The 17,291-nt window shown below is 51.6% G+C and overlaps 1 protein-coding gene and 1 long non-coding RNA gene across 4 annotated transcripts in view; one reads left to right on the plus strand and one right to left on the minus strand.

The window, feature by feature from the left end:
- Positions 1 to 17,291, plus strand: part of FADS2 (fatty acid desaturase 2) — a 116,621-nt gene that overhangs the window by 63,106 nt on the left and 36,224 nt on the right. For 2 of the 3 annotated variants that reach the window (NM_001364482.1, NM_001364481.1), the window contains 1 exon segment: positions 13,629 to 14,193. The exons of the other annotated variant lie outside the window; for it this stretch is intronic. In NM_001364482.1, the coding sequence (NP_001351411.1) occupies positions 13,987 to 14,193 (207 nt within the window). In that variant the 5' untranslated portion in view covers positions 13,629 to 13,986. 3 annotated transcript variants of the gene reach the window in all.
- On the minus strand, positions 8,857 to 9,941 carry LOC129136429 (uncharacterized). The gene is made up of 3 exons (XR_010147215.1): positions 9,809 to 9,941; positions 9,582 to 9,723; positions 8,857 to 9,225 (listed from the first exon to the last, which is right to left on the minus strand). It is a non-coding gene; the product is annotated as an uncharacterized LOC129136429 (long non-coding RNA).

Here is a 17,291-nt window from a genome sequence, read left to right on the forward strand (position 1 = left end):
TTTAGAACAGAGAGAACAGTTTTGCGGTCTCTTAATAAGCTCAGTCTGGTGGCATCCACAGTCTGGACCAGAGCTGACGCTGAGGAAGAGACCAGTTGGAAAGCAACTGCAACCTGGACCAGCATGGTGGTGGCAGGAAAGGGGAGGCAGGGTGGGTGGGAAGCAGTGAAATCCAAATAACATGAAAGAAAGAATACTGGCTGTGGAGGTAATACTCATTTGCTGGAGAGGGGAATGGGGAACTAGAATTTTCACAACTTGCCGCCAGGAAACCTGGTAATGCCAGGCAGAAAAGAATTCAGGAAATATGCTGCTGTGTCCAGGAAGGTTGAATTGAGTCTTAGAGAAGATGAATGATTCACTCACAGAACATTCGAGCAAGAAGGAACTTTGTAAGTGATATATAGTTCAACCTCTTTGTTTTATTGTTGAAAAAACTGAGGCTCAGAGAGGTGAAAGGGATGGTGAAAGGCACATCATGTGTGAAAAATGAGACTGGACCTGAACTTGGGCCTCCTGGTCCAGTGAGGCTTTCATTCTATGTCACAGAAAGATCTCTAATCTCACTTCCCTGCAGCCAAGATCTCCCAATACTCATTTGGTGGCTGATAAACAGATGACACTTGACTTTGTTAACATGGAATCTTTTCTAAGGAAATCTCTCTTGATCATAGATTGTGCAGTGGATGTATGCATTTAATCCAAATCTTTTATCACATATCCTGATAAACAGGAAAAATACAACCTGTTCTTTTGAAAAACTCTTAATGGCTTTTCAGTTAATACCTTTGTGGTTTTGATAAATTACTCATGGTCCCCAAGTCTATGTTTCCTCTTCTGTACAATGGAAATAATGCAACCTACTTCTCAGGTAGTGACTGATCAATGAGATAAAATCCGTAAAGCACAGTTCTACTATATACTAGTTATTTTGACACTCTTTCCTTCTATTTTCTTCACCAGAGCATGGCGTAGATGATTAAGCTAACTCAGGAAGATTAGAAACATGACAATTCCTTGAAAACATAAAACCACTGGCGTTACAAATAGCACAATGAATTAGCGTGGCTGAGTCAGGTGGAGGAGACATTTTTCATGGAAATTGTATAAACGTCATTACAGTTCCTTGAAAACAAAAAGCACCCTAAAAAAGTATCGGTGTTGCTCTCATTGCTGGCACTGTTAAGAGTGGTGACTAAGCCTTCTTTTCCCTCCTGTCCAGCCTCTGGGACATATTCACTAGGGCAGGCAGAGGAGGAAACACCCTTCCTACCTGCTCATAGAGCGGGTCTACTAAGGAGGCGGTAGAAATTTGAAAGTTAACCTCAGAATTAATTTCCAATAGGCCTTGTGGATTAGAAAAAAAATATGAAGTCCCCCAGGGTCCCTTGGGCCTATACATTGGAAGATATTGGGCTGCACCCTCTTTGACCTCAGCCCTCTCTTGTCACCAGCCCATGTGGATCCTTAATAGCAGTGCTGGGGTTTGGGTGTGGGTGGCAGGCCCAGTGAGGGACAGTCTTCCAGTTCCTTGACCATTCCCATGTATGTTCACACCAGCCCGCTCCTTCCTGCAGCACAACGTTTGCTCATGCATACATTTACTCTCCCAACAACTAATTATTGAATGCCTACTATGTCCTGGGCTCTCTGCAAAGAGCTGAGTATACAGCAGTGAACAAGATAGACCAGGTTCTGCCTTCAGGAAGTTCCACCCTTTCCAGTGGGAAGAAAGACAATAAATCAATCAGCAAACAAACGTATGCATGAAGAGAACAAACAGGGTGGCAAAAAAAAAAAAAAAAAAAGTGGTCAGGGTGGTCAGGGAAAACTCACCTGAGATATGACTTTTGAGCTAGACATGAGTTGGTGGAGAGGAGGGACATTTTGGGCAGAGGCAACAGTTTAGGCAAGGGCCATGAAACAGGAAAGAACTTGACTTTTCAAAACCATCAAGCAGCCTTGATGTGAGGCATTAGGACTATTCTAAGCACAATGGGAAAGCTTTAAGCCGGGAAATGACAGGACCCAACCTATATTTTAAGGTCACCCAAACTGAATGGAGCAGGCTAAGAGTGGAAGCTGGAGGATCATCAGGAGGCTACAAGAGAGGGGTGGAGAGAGAAAAGAAGGTCGCTGGTGCTACGGCCTCCAGGCTCTCTATGGGGACCATTGAGACAGGGGCCAGGAAGGGAAGAGATCCCCATTCAGTGAATGTGTCCAGAATAGCCACAGGCTTGGAGTACTATTCTGGAAGCTGACACAATCAGAGACAGGATTTGCTCATTAGGGCTAAGCACAATCTGTACTAAATCTCCTGGATCCTCTCATTCAGCAGCACCTGGAGTGAACTGGTAGCTTCTTAACATGGCTCAGAGATAACAGTAAGCCAAGGAGTAACCTGTGGACAGATCAGGGCTTTGGAAGAGGCCAGCCTGGTACGGAAGCACAGTGCGCAGGGGAGAGACTGCAGACTCCTGTGGTGTCCTTGTTTGCAGGGAGTCAGGAGTTTGGGGTTTTTTGTTACAAATAACACAATTTGGATATCCCTGGGTCTTAGCAACCTGGGGGGAGCCAGTGAGCTCACAATGGCACCTGTGAACGAATTTCACTGGCTTGTTGCATCCATTCACATAAGAGCAGGGCTTCAGACCTTCTAGGTTAGTGTGTCTAAATCTTTTTCCATTATTGCACCCCTAAGGAGCCATTTTAGACATTTTCCTCCTTAATTGCAACCACCCCCTTTGAAATGTTAAAGCCATAGATATGCTATATATGTTTACATATTGTAGGCATTAAAAGAATAAGACTTTTTCGCCCCTCTAGGGGTGATACTGCCCCATTGAGAAGGCATACTGTAGACTTTTTTTTTTTTTTTGAGACAGAGTCTCGCTCTGTCGCCCAGGCTGGAGTGCAGTGGCGCGATCTCGGCTCACTGCAACCTCCGCCTCCCAGGTTCACGCCATTCTCCTGCCTCAGTCTCCTGAGTAGCTGGGACTGCAGGCGTCCGCCACCATGCCCGGCTAATTTTTTGTGTTTTTAGTAGAGACGGGGTTTCACTGTGTTAGCCAGGATGGTCTCGATCTCCTGACCTAGTGATCCGCCCGTCTCGGCCTCCCAAAGTGCTGGGATTACAGGCGTGAGCCACTGCGCCCAGCCGGCATACCGTAGTTTAAGGCTCCCCCAGTTATAATGGGGGCTCACAGAGAGTATCTCATCTGGGTTCACCAACATACCCACTGTGGTCTCCTTTAAGAACGTGCCTCACTGCTGCCCCCACTAGCAAGCACTGCAGAGGACCCCATACTTCCCAGCCTGTCCACACTCCCAAAGTAGCAGAAGCCTTGGCGAGCTAAAGGTACAAGGTTCCTGCAGACCTTACTGCCCCAAACCGTGCTGTGTGTCTCCCAGAAAGGAGGCACATTCCCTTCTCTGCTCTGTCCCCTTCTGTGTCTCCGGGCCTGGAGAAAGCATGGGTGGCCTTCCTTAGTCTCAGAGAGATAGATATGACAATGATCCTTCTCCGTCCCTGCTCCCGGGACCCCCAAAATGTGCTCCTTGCAGAGCCCTTTTACCAACCACCAATCAGCAGCCACAGCCAGTTCCCAGCGTAGACTCAGTTGGGTCTTCACTACATGATGGAAAGCATGTACAATGTGCTGTCACTTACATCACCCGCGGTCCACCAGTGCCCCACTTTACAGATGTCAAACTGGAGACCCAGAGAGGTTTGGTCTCAGAGCAAGGTCACACGGTGAGAGGCTAAGGCCTGTGTTCTTTATTCTGCACGAGAATGCAAGAAACTTCACCAGCAGTGCCTATACTTTAGGGAGCCAGGGTTGCCCCCTGGTACATCCTACTTGGGGTGTGGTCCACACGTCAGCACTTTCCACAGATTGTTGGTTGCCAGTTCATGATGAGGTAAGTGCAAGAATTGGGAGTAAGCAGTTAGAAATGTTTCTAGCAATTTGATGGTGTAATTTTATGCCTATTAGCTCTAATTTTAAAAAAAACCTGGGGCTGGGTGTGGTGGCCCACGCCTGTAATCCCAGCACTTTGGGAGGCCAAGGCTGGTGGATCACCTGAAGTCAGGAGTTTGAGATCAGCCTGGCCAACATGGAGAAACCCTGCCTCTACTAAAAATACAAAATTAGCCAGGTGTGGTGGTGCACACCTGTAATCTCAGCTACTCATGAGGCTGAAGCAGGAGAATTGCTTGAACCCGGGAGGCAGAGGTTGCAGTGAGCTGAGATCGCACCATTGCACTCCAGCCTGGGCAACAAGAGCAAAACTCTGCCAAAAAAAAAAAAAAAAAGATCTGGGTTCAGGTATTTCTTTTTTTCATTTTATTTTTCTAATGATTCATTTTTTTACATTTTATGAATGTCAGTCTGTGACAGATTGGATTTTTCTTTTTAATAAGCTATTCCTTCACTACTGATAGTTTAAAAAGCACAGTGTAGAGGTTGCAAACCTCCCACTTCCTGCACAGAGCATGGAAGCTCTTTGACCTCAGGATTAACAGAAAGAAAAATAACAAGTGGTTGTTTGGCCAAACTAACAGGTGATCAGAGCCCAAAGGTCTCTCTTTAGTCCGGGGCAGACCCAGCCTCAAGGTCATCAAAGCCTGGCTCCTGGGTGGCTTCTTTATTTTTGGAGTCTCACTTTGCTGCCCAGGGTAGAGTGCAGTGGCAACCTCCACCTCCCAGGTTCAGGTGATTCTCCTGCTTCAGCCTCCCAAGTAGCTGGGATTACAGCCGCCCGCCACCACACCTAGCTAATTTTTGTATTTTTAGTACGGATAGGGTTTCACTGTGTCGGCCAGGCAGGTCTGGAACTCCTGACCTCAGGTGATCTGCCTGCCTCGGCCTCCCAAAGTGCTGGGATTACAGGTGTGAGCCACCGCGCTCGGACTCTGGGTGGCTTCTGGACCCTGGGTGTTTTGTCCCAGGAGTAGCGGCTTCCTAAGCCATGGGTGTGCAAACAGTGGCTCTATGTGCCTTTCACTTGGGGGCTTGTTCAATCACACCCTCGATGGAGCAGCTGGGAATCTTAGGGATGGATCATCCAATTGCCCCTCCACCCTCATTGTAAAAGTGAGGAACCTGAGGCCCAGGGGGGTGATTTCTTGCTTATTTTCCTATCTGCATGGACAAGGAGGGTGCCTGTCACAGAGGATCCACTGGGGTTCCATCAGAAGCCGAACTCCAGTGAGCCATAGAGAATAAGGAGTTTCTCCAGATGTCAGAACTCCTCAGTGATAGGAGCTGGTTGGTTAGTCTATGTAAGGGGTTATCTCTGTGTCTCTGTTGGGCCTGAGGTCAGCTGGGGCGGCTCAGGGAGAGAGGCTGGATGTGAAGGGGGAAAGACAAAGAACAAACTGGAATGGTATCTAGCTCTCGCCACCTGCAATTTCCATGATGCAAAGGCCCTGAGGGACAAACTGGGGATTTTCACTGCAGAGCCACACACCTGGTCCAGGAGCTGGATGACCTGCGGGCCTTGCAGCTGCCCCGGGCCAATAAGGTAAGCCAGTGTTCAGCAACAGCTTGGGGGAGGTGCCGCCGTGCGCCTGCCCTGCACAGCCTCAGAGCACAGCAAAAACAGCTGTGCTGCCCTTCTACTTTCCAAATCTTGTGCAGGTTTTTCTCCTGGCCCACCCACCCCAACCCACGACCCTCTGGGCAAGGGAATTCTGGGCAATGTAGTTCAGCTTAGCCAAGCTGACACACTGCAAAGCCACCCCAATGCCCATTAAATGCTGAACAAACACATGAATGATTGAATGAATGAATGAATGAATGAATGAAGTGACTTGTCCCGGGGCGTGCAGTAAGCAGTTGAGAGGCAAAGCTGGAATGTAATGTGGAGTGGGTGGAGGGGGCTCCACTGTACCATGTTTACTTCTGGACAGGACCTGGAAGCTCAGCCCAGCCACAAGGTCACAACACAGGACACACCCACTGCTCAGGTGTGAGGCCTGTGGCTCAGACTTTCCCCAGAGCTCTCTTTAGAGTTGAATTCCACACATGTTTAATAAGCCTCCAGCACGTGGCCCACACCGAGGACTCCACGCTGATCAGACTCCACCTCTTCTCACAGGGAACTTCCAGGCTGGCTGGTGGAGGTAGATGCACACATAATTTGATGCTATGTGTATAAGAAGTGATTTGGGAGCCCAAAAGAGAGGACTCCTGACTTTGCCACAGTGGAGCCCAATCACCAGCTGGATCTTAAGGTGGAATAGGAGTTGCAGGCAGCCAAGGTGGGGAAGGACACTCTGGCCAGGAGATGAGCAAGGACCAAGGGCCAGGAGGACTGGCAGGCCACGGCCATGCGTGGGAAATGGGGAGCCACCCTGCATGGCCAGAGGGAAGGATGACTGGAGGAAAGAATAAAGCCAGGAAAGTGAGGTAGGTGCCAGACCACCAAGGCTCTTAAATGTTGGGTGCAGAACTCTGGCAGGAACATGCAGATGGCCAGACATGGGCAGTGCCTAGGGCTGGTGAGAGGAAATACTTTTGAGACAATTAGGGGGAGGAGTTGGCTTGGCAGACCCAGAGGATCTCTTTGAGGGCGTGAGAGGTGTAGGTTTGACATTGAGGGCTTAGAGCAATGGCAGAGATGGATGAAGAAGCCCCTCCCTGCACCACACCCAATGTCAGGGCCTGGGACAGGCGGTGAGGAGAGGTGAGACCAGCAACCTCTTTTACTCTGGACTCCGGGACAGACTCCTACAGGCAGGAAGGTCTCTAGTCTGCCGGTGCCAGTCCAGACAGGATTCCGAGATGACTCAGAGACCTCCAGACTGCAGGAGGTTCCTTCTAGTAGCCAGCACTGGAGCGGGCTGACTCCTGCGCACACTGACCGCCCAAGGTTGGCCACCTTGGAACAAAGGAGGTGGTGCCTTGGGCTTGAAGCAACCTACCACCCTTGGAGAAAGCAGAATCACAGATGAGAGAGGAATTTAGAGGCTGTCTACTCGAAACCATTTACCAGAAAGAGAAAAGCCAAGCAGACAGAACCAGGGCAATGAACTTGAGCCTATCCTGTCCCCACGTGGCATCCTTCTTACCACAGTGCGCTGTCATCTGGTTTCCCCCTGCTCGACTTGGCCTTCAGATGGAGATGGCCAACGACATTAAGTGGTGGTGCTAGGGTAGGGTGTCATCTCCCCTGGGGGCAAGACCCAAAGGTGGGGGATGTTGCTCATTAGCACATTAGCTCACCAGAGATTTGGTCAGCCAAATCTGAAAAAGCTTTGCACAGATGAAGCAATTGGTGACTGCTGCATTTCAGTGATGCTTTATGTATTTTATTGAGGTTTTGTATGTGTTTTTGGTGAGAGGGTGGATCCAGATGTGTAGACCATCCTAGTCTTAGAAATAGGAAACCTCTCAGATTTCCTACTGTGTGACTTTGGATAAGCCAATCTCTGGGCCTCAGTTTCCCTGTCTTAAGGTAAAGCCAGAGAGTTGCCAGGCTGCTTTCTGCCCCAAGGTACAGCACTCCTACCCCGTGTTCTCTTGGCCTGTGCCTCTGGCTGTGTATTTCTGAGGGCTCCTGCCCTGCTGGCACCTTAACCACATTCCCCCTCTGCTTCAGTACTGCCCTCGTAGCTGCCACAGGCTCTCTTTCCTTGGTGGCACCTCCTCTGCCCCTCCCCAGCCTCTCAAAGTTGGCCATACACCAACTTGACTCAGAAGACATCTGTCCTCTCTCAGAGCTGAGGTCAATGCCTTAGTGATAACAGCCAAGACAAATATGCATGATAAGACCTGATCCAACACCACGAACAAATGCAAGCATTTGAGGGTGATGCTTACTGGGTCAAGGAGCTCCAAAGGGTCTCAGAGTCTGGATCCTGGGGGATCCCCCTGTGGTCCCCCTTTGCTATATCTGGGCCCCCTCCTCTCACCTTAGTGTTTGCTGAGAGACGCAGCATTAGGAGGCCACAATTTGCCTGGGATAGGGTTGAGAGAACCTCTTGGGTTGAGGGTCTCAGGTTGAGAGACCCTCTCAGGGTCTTACCAAGCTAGTGTCCAGCACCTACCTCCCAGCCTTGGTTTGCGGCATGGCTGACTCTCACTGCTGGTGCCCAAATGTGGTGTAACCCAAAGGAGGCAACATATGGAGAAGTGGGTACTACTTTATGATCCCCATTTTACATCAGGGAAATTGAAGCTTTGCAAAGTTAAGTCATTGGAGTTTGACTTTTTAGGTCTGATTCCAAAGTATACTCTGTTCTCTAACTAGGCTTACTTCCGGCTACTCATTTAACCTGTTCAATGCTGTTTCCCCATTTGTAAAAAAGAGAAACATACACGTCCTGTTTGCCTCAAAGGACTATTGTGACAATCATTTGAAATAACTGAGAGAAAAAGCACTTTTAAAATTGGTATGATGCAAGTTAAATGATTCCCACACCTATCTATAGATATGACATCTACGCATATTTATGATGTTGGAGCTGGCCACAACTTAGCATCTGATCTAATCATCTGATTTGACCGGACATGAAACTCATCTCAAAGCTGGGTGGCTGCAGAGCCAGGACTAGACTTTATGTCTTTGGGTTTCTGTTCCAGGTCTCGTTCCCCAAGGGGCCTCCAGGAGCCATCAGGGCTGGGCAGAAGCGGTGCCCCTGCTTCCGTGGCACTTCTCCTGTGCGTTCTCCTTCCTCCCCTATCCCTACTGGGTTCTCTAGGCCACAGGGAACCACTGAAAATTTGGGTGCAGCGAGATCTGGCCCCAGCAAGATGACCGTGCAGCAGTGTGTGCAACAGCTGGCTGCCAGGGAGCCTTGGCCAGCGCAGGCAGCGGCGGAGGCAGAAGAAAACACCATTGGGGGCACAGTCTGCTGAACACAACAATTTTTTTTCAAGGGTGGGCGGTGGGAGATGAGAAGCGGAAAAAGACATTCTGGAATTCTGAGACCAAGTCACAGGAGGAACAGTGGTACCATGAATAGAAATGAAGGACTTAAAAGGAAGGGGCAGTTTTGGGAAGGGACGATGATGTCAGTTTGGGGTCAGAAACAGTGAGGGTTAGACCTGGATAGGTCCCAGAGCACATCTGGTGCGACCTTTCCCTTGTCCTGAGAAGCCTGTATTGTCTTTGAGCTGCTAGCAGGAAGCTCAGTTTTGCATGTGCAAGAGCTGACTAGAAATCTGCTCTGGCCCTGGGAGAGGTCTGTGGATGTCCATCTGAGATGCAGTCATCTCCCTAAAGGAGAAAATACTGAGTGAGCCAAGGGCCCAGAGCATTTGGAGGGGAAGATGAGGTGGGGGCAGGAGGAGGAGGAGGGGGAGAAGGAGGAGGGGGAGGAGGGGGAGGGGAAGGAGGAGGAGGGGGAAGGGAGGAGGAGGGGGAAGGGAGGAGGAGGAGGGGGAGGGGGGAGGGGGAGGAGGAGGAGGCAGAGGAGGAGAAGGGGAAACAAATGGAGGAGGGAGGAAGGGGGTTGGTCCAGCAGCAAACTGGGAACTGTGCATTGTCAGAGAATCCGAAAGCAAGGCATTTCAGGACGTCAGCCGGCTGGATGCCTCAAAGAGGTCTGAGAAGGCACGGCTGGACTTGCTGACCTTTCAGAGAGGGTTCCAGAAGGCTTGATGGGAGCAGGCCAAGAGGGCTGCCTTCAGGGTCTGGGGTTTGCGTTCCAAGACTCAATCTATCATGGGCAGATGGAGGGGTCAGACTTATCTCCATGAGCACCAGTGTCTTCATCTGAAAAGACAGAGTAACAATATCCACTTTATGCCTTGTCATGAGGATGAGGCTAGGAGGAAGAAGGATAAGAATCACCACCTACTGAATGCTTCCTCAGCCCCGGACAGTGTGCAAATGCTTTTGTCCATTATTTGAAAGTCCTTTGCCCACCTAAATTGAGAAGCCAATCAGAAGGATTATTATCTTTACTATTAGAATCAGAGAAGATTGCAATGATCTGAGAAATGGATGGGACAGAAAGTAGACCCAGAGGCCAGGCACAGTGGCTCACGCCTGTAATCCCAACACTTTGGGAGGCCAAGGTGGGAGGATTGTTTGAGTCCAGAAGTTCAAGACCAGCCTGGGCAACATAGCGAGACCCTGTGTCTACAAAAACTTAAAAAATTAACCAGGCATGATGGTGCGTGCCTGTAGTCCCAGCTACCAAGGAAGCTGAGGTGGGAGGATCGCTTGAGCCTGGGTGGTCGAAGCTGCAGTGAGCTGTGATTGTGCCACTGCAGTCACCCTAAGTGACAGAGGAAGACCCTGACTGGAAGGAAGGAAGGAAGGAAGGAAGGAAGAAAGGGAAGGGAAGGAAGGAAAGAAGGCAGGCAGGCAGGCAGGCAGGAAGGAAGGAAGGAAGGAAAAAAATAGACCCAGAGAGAACTATTCATTCACAAAATTTGACAATGAATGGACTGCAATAGATAGGGGTGATGGCTTGAGAAGGACACAGCTCAGATTTTTTAAACATTGGTTGATAAAGATTATTTATCAACCAAGGAAAGGAAGAGATGGAAGAGGCCAGGAAAGGTATTCTGCTGGTCCTTTGCCCACCAGGTGCTCCGTGTCAGTGTCGCAGTCCCTCTCGTGCCCCTGCTGGCTGCTGGGTGGCTGAAGGATGCCTTTCACTTTCACTCTTCCTCTAATCAGCTAGTCTCTTTGCTCCCATGACCCTGTGAGTCTCCCAGCAGACCTCAGACTCCTTGTGAGGACAAGCTGGAAAGCCTCCTTCACCCATTCAGTGGGGATTGGTGGCATGGGCTCCAGCCCACCAGGCCCCGTCTCCCAAAGCACACCCCCCACCCAGTCCAGCCTTTCACCCACTTGGCTGCCTGAAACAGTCTGGGCTCCAAGCCACCCAGGCCAATCTCTTTTGTCCCTGATCAAATAGAGTACGATGATCACAACAAGGTCCTGGCAAGATCCCCAGGAAGCTGCAGTCCTTGGCACTGTTTGGGGATGGAGGGTAGGAGGATTCTGTGGGGCAGGAGGAAGCCATGGGAACCTCGTTCCCCTCTGAGATCACCCCTTTTCCCAAGCGACTTTGGGGTTGGATGGATACTACAGGGTTTTCTCTGGGCAGACTGTCTCCGGACAGTCTCATCAGTCTCTCCAAGTAGAGAGAGCAAGAAATAAGACAGGAGCAGGAGTCAAGACCAGCTTGGGCAACATAATGAGATACTGTCTGCACAAAAAATAAAAAAATTAGAGGGCAGGGGCCGGGCACGGTGGCTCATGCCTGTAATCCCAGGACTTTGGGAGGCCGAGACGGGCGGATCACGAGGTCAGGAGATCGAGACCATCCTGGCTAACACGGTGAAACCCCATCTCTACTAAAAATACAAAAAAATTAGCCGGGTGTGATGGCAGGCGCCTGTAGTCCCAGCTACTCCGGAGGCTGAGGCAGGAGAATGGCGTGAACCCGGGAGGTGGAGCTTGCAGTGAGCAGAGATCGCACCACTGCACTCTAGCCTGGGCAACAGAGTGAGACTGCATCTCAAAAAAAAATTAGAGGGCAGGGAGGCACACGGCAGTGTCCAGTGTGGGGTCAGCCCCCTAAAGTTCTCTCTTAATTCAGGCCTCCCCTCCCCTCTCCTCGAGCACTGCCCTCATCTTTGAACTCATCACTGTTCCCCAGTTTCTCCCGTACATCCCAGTCCAGCCCCAGCCTCTGGAGTTATCTTTCTACACCATGGATCTGATCACAGTACACCTGCTTTACGGATGTCCAAGCCTCTTCCATGGTCAAGTTCTCCCTTCTTACCCCTTACTGAGGCTGCTGGGGCTTTTCTCAATTTGAGCCCCATCTACCGCCGGCCTCATTGGAGCCATTCTTTGAACTTCATTCATTCATTTGTGTCTTCAACACATGTTTTTATGTTTTTTCAGGACCTACCCTGGCTAGTACTGTGCTGGGAGCCGCTGGGGACCCCAGGCCCTGGCCGGTCCACGCTTCTCAGCCACCCTACACAGGCCACCCATACGTGCTCCCTTTTAGGTCCTGAACCTTCAAAGCCTCCTCTGTGAGATACTCCCTGGTTCTGCCTTTCAGCTATCACTCCCTGCTCCGAGCTCCACACCCTTTACAAATGTTCATTAAAGTTATCTATATGGTGTGTTAATCCATTTCTGAGAAAATAATTTTCTTGGTTCCATTTCCGTCAACGTTTGACAGTCCTCAAGGCCACCGTACTCTCTGGAGGTCTTGCTTCATCCTCTTATCTTGTACAGAAGGCTTTTGTTTGGGATGTCTGCTCCCACTCAAAGACAGAGAGGCCTTACTGTCTTTATGTCTGCAGTCTGTGGAGTGAATGAAGGATGCTCAGGGCTGACACCAGCATGAAATGTGATGGGAGAGGTTGGGGACTGTGAATGTGAGGAAAGGGAGCCCATCTGCCCCCCCAAGTACAACCCCACCAGTTGGGCAGAGTGATCCCCCCACCACCCCTGCATCCCTGTGAAATTTAGATTGGGCAGGGCCCGTTTGACCATCTCTCTCAATCTCAGGCTCTCCATTTTCAAGTGAGACGTAATAATATGCGTCCTGTTTACCTCTCAGCCTGTGATGAGAATCTAATGATTAGGGTGTGCTAGCACACAGGCACCTGTAAATCCCATTGAAATCTGAGGGCCCTATAACTCCTCTAGTGATTCCCAAGCCTCGTGCACCCCACCCTCTCTGTTCATCCTTACTTCCCACGTGTCCCGTTAGCCCTCCGGATGCAGTCAGGCCCATTTCCCCCAGGACGCCCGGCACTAAGCCGCCCCATCCAGCTGGGGTCTGAGGGGCCTGTCTCTTGCCCCACGCCTAAAAGACCTAACCCTCCCCCTATCCCTTCGATACGGCAGTCTTTATTTGCTGGAGTCTGTACAACATCACTGCCCAATGATGTGTCTGCTTCCACAATTCCCAAAGAGACTGAGCTTACTGAGACCTGGGCAAGGACCGCGCCAGTTCCTCATCGCCCCCTTCCTCTGCCTTCCCCTCCCTTCCCCCTCACCGCAGCCATGGCGCCCAGACCAAGAAAGCAGAGCAGAGGTTCCGCAATTCTTTTCTAAGATTGTCTGATTAGAGGGTTCAAAGCCCTCTAATCCAAGGCCGGCTTGTGTCTCTAGGGAGGTTGCAGAAAGGCGCCAGAATGTGGATGGCGCGGACAATGTGGGATACTGGAGTCTCGACTGCCGCGCGCCAAGGAAGGGCGTCACCTAGCCAAGCCGGCCCTGGAGTTGAGTGCCCCGCAGCCCGCTGGTCCACCCGCCCGGCCGCTTGCTGGCACCCTGGTGGCCGCGCCGGCTTTGTGCCGGCATCAGGTGCAAACCCCCAGAGCGCCGGGCGTGCGCGCACGCGCCCCGGAGCGCTCGGAGCCCATTCGTTGCCCCCACCGGGATCTCCTCTAGGATCTCCTCCGGCGCCCGGGGCCGGAGAGTGGGGGAGGGAGGAGGTCGGACACGTAGCCTGCCTCGCAGCAGGGCTCGACTCCACGCGGGAGGGCGGGGGAGCCGGGGACCCGCCGCTCCAGCCCGCTGGCCTTCGAAAGATCCTCCTGGGCCAATGGCAGGCGGGGCGACGCGACCGGATTGGTGCAGGCGCTCTGCTGATCGCTGTGGAAACCCGGGCGGCGGGGAACGCGGGAGGATGTGGAACCCGAGGCGGGGGGAGCCGGAGGGGCGGGCAGAGGAGGTGTCGAGGCCCTGAGCTCCCGGGGAGTTTTTACTGGAGGCAAAAGTCCATAGCGGGCGGGCTGAGGGAGGGGCGGAGGAAGGGGACCGCTTGGGGGCACTGGGAAGCCAGGGATCCTCCGCCAGGAAGGCAGGGACACTCCCGAGCGCAGGCGAGAAGGCTGGGGGAGGGGGCGCGGTGGGAGGAGTAGGAGAAGACAAAAGCCGAAAGCGAAGAGGGCCCGGGCTGCACACACCGGCTGGGAGGCAACCGTCTGTGCAGCGAGCAGCCGGCGCGGGGAGGCCGCAGTGCACGGGGCGTCACAATCGGCAGGCAGCATGGGGAAGGGAGGGAACCAGGGCGAGGGGGCCGCCGAGCGCGAGGTGTCGGTGCCCACCTTCAGCTGGGAGGAGATTCAGAAGCATAACCTGCGCACCGACAGGTGGCTGGTCATTGACCGCAAGGTTTACAACATCACCAAATGGTCCATCCAGCACCCGGGGGGCCAGCGGGTCATCGGGCACTACGCTGGAGAAGATGCAACGGTAAGGGTCTGGGGGCGCCCCAGCCACCCTTCTCTGCTGCAGGCGGAGTCAGGATCCCTGGCTCCCCGTGCGCCAAACAGACCTCCGGCGCTGAATGGAGCTTGGGACGTCCTGTAGGGAAGGAAAGTGCATCTATTGCACTCGTACCCCCTCCCCAATCCTCCTTCTCCTCTGGGCCGACTGGGGTGGAGACCGGATCTGGGACCCGGGGAGGCGGCGCTGCGGTGAAGGTCCCAGCGGTGGAGAACAGGGCAGCATCTACCGCGCGCGCCGGGACCCACGCGTCCTCCCCTTCCTCGGGGATTGTCTGGAGGCAGGGACTCCCCAAGGGGGGCGCTCGGGCCAGACGGCTTTGGCGCCCCCAGCGGGGAAGATGGCCGCCCCTGCGCGCCGCTGAAAGGAGCGGGAGCGCAAGCAGCCAGGTGTGGGACTCGGCGCTTGTCCCGCACTCTCCATCCAGACTAGGTGGCGAGAAGGAAAGCTCGTCCCCGGCCGGGGATCGCTCCTGCTGGGACTCTTGTCTAAGAAGTTCCTCAATGGCCACCTGGGAAAAACCGCCCAGTAGCTCGGGTTCCCACGCTCCAGGGATTATCTAGACTCACCCCAAGCTCGAGCCGGCCTTCTTGGGAACCGGCGTCCGGGATTGGTGGAAGGAGAACGGCCTGGGGTTTGCAAAGCCCAGGTCGAGTGAGGCCTTGAGCCGGTGGATTTAGCAGCACTAGACTGGCTTGGCAACAGGTCCATCTGCACTCGAGGTTACTCTCGGGCGTTCAACTCAATGGCTCTCTCTTTTTAAATCCTGCCAAGAACACCCTTCCCTCATCTTGCACTCCTAAAGGTAGTGGGCCTCTCTGGAGCCATTGCTGCCCACCTTACCCGCACCAAATGCGTGGCTCAGTGATTACCCCGCACCAGCTACCCGCACCGGGGACCCCAGTCTGAAATCCTGGCATTTATTTAGAGATGCAGCTGGTATCCCATGGATTCGAATGGGCCAGAGGGAAAAGAACAGAGGCAAGGAGGGAAGAAAGGGCAGCTATTGGTGGTAGTGAATTGGATGCAAAGAAAAAAGGTCTGATGGGATACAGAAATTGGGGAAAGTGAATAGGAGAGAGGCAGAAAGGAGGGATGAACTTGACGTAGATCATTCCACCTGGAGGTCTAGGATGCCCAACTGTTGGTGGGCTTTTGCTCTCTAAGCTGTGTAGGCCCAACCCTTAACTTCCCCACCTCTTGCATCTCATGGAGACAGGCCTAGGGGAAGGCCAGACCAGGCCACCATAACCCAAGCTGGACAATGGACAGGTGGTGTGGGCCAGCAGAGCCAGGGCTTATCTAAGATTGGGAAGGTCAGCGATATTGAAATTCCCTACAGCTTTCAGTCCCATCCTGTTTTACTTGCTTGTGGACATTGCTTAAGCCCAGTGGGTTTGTGATGCTATTTAGAACTTAGGTGGGTATGTTTCACATACCTTCAGTGCTATCTCACCTGGACCTTTCCGCGGCCCAGTGAGGAGGTTGGGTTAATGTAATTCCTAAGTAAAGGACCTTCTGGATCCTGGCTGGGATCTTTCCACTATATGTTGCTGGACTTGGGCTGGTCTGTTTCTGATTTCATAGGTAAATTGTAGAAGGTTCCTGTCCTGTCCAGGCCCTCACCAAAAAGTTTCCAGAAGGAAAAGTCAAATACGATGAATTTGGTCTGATTATTCCACATTGTTAAACATATTTTCTTATGTGAACGCTTAGTCTGGCAATTGCCTTGACCTTTCTGGTTTAATTACCACATCAGATTGGTTTATTTCTTCCTTGTTCTGGGTGTTCTCAGTGCTTACCTGACCTTAACACTGAGTTCCCTCCAAAAATCAGTGCTCACATCTCTCCTAACAGAGGACTAGGATGACCTACTCTTCCCTGACCTTTTCTCTGTCTCATAAAAATGTAATAGTCTCTTCATTTCTGGTCCTGCTCCAGCGCTTTCTGTATAACTTTCATGGACTATAAATCTGGTATCTTGGATGTTAGTTGCTTTGTTATTTTCATAAGCTAGGGTGGGAGCCAACCGGGGCTGCAAACAGATCTAGAATTGAAGAAAGATGTCATTACTGGCCTCATCCACTAAGTGTTGTCACTTGACTGAGCCCCATCTCCTCATCTATAAGGTACACCTGTACCTGTTTCAATGAGACTGATTTGTGGCAAAGCACCCAGCAACTGTAACCACTAGATGAATGCAATGGGGTGTTATCAGGCAAATGGGAATAAGAACAAGGATTACGAAACAGCTAGAATGGAAAGTATGCAAAGAGGAATTTGAAGAAAAAATTTAAATCTATGCTAGCTTTATTTGGTGTAGCAACACGTAAAAGCAATCCCTGTCCCCAGAGCTTCCTGTCTTCTAAAATAAGACTTTTGGGGGCATGAAATACACGAACTGGGGATACAGAGTTGAATGATGGTGATGGTGGAGTGAGCAGCTGGGTTCTCTTTGTTTTGTTTTGTTTTTTTAAACTGTCCAGGACCAGGTTGGTAAAAGGCCTTGAGCAGCATGGGGTGGGTGGGGCACGTGGAAAGGGGACCTAAAGAGAGAAGCAGGAACAGGCTACTGAAATCCAGAGACCCTTGCCTAGGCTGTTGAGCAAGTGGCTTTGCCCCTTGGGGTGATGGTTTGTCCCCCAGAACATGGGGAGTGACAATTTGTGGACCAGGCACAGTCTGGGGAGGGACTGATCAGAAGACAGGTTGGATTCCCTGGAACATTCCCAGGCAATGTTCTGAGCCCATCACAGTGCAGTCATTCCTAACACAAGGCTGGAAACAGGTCAGAAGTCAAGGTAGCCATTCTTGGGACAATCTTGGAAGTCAAGGAAGCCATTCTCGGGACAATCAGGGGCCTCAATAGGGCATTTTCTTTTTTCTGAAGAGCAAAAGATCCAGGTAGTCAAGATCCATCTCCCTAGAAGGATGGGGCAACTGTTACGTGGTCCTTCCACAGAAGCTAAACCCTGACCTTGCCTATAATAATATAAGTTGCTTGATTTTTGCAACTTACAAAACACATTCATATGTATCACTTCATTTCATACTCGGATCGGCCC

This window comes from Pan troglodytes, chromosome 9 (genome assembly GCF_028858775.2).
Source record: "Pan troglodytes isolate AG18354 chromosome 9, NHGRI_mPanTro3-v2.0_pri, whole genome shotgun sequence".
Classification (NCBI taxonomy): Eukaryota; Metazoa; Chordata; class Mammalia; order Primates; family Hominidae; genus Pan; species Pan troglodytes.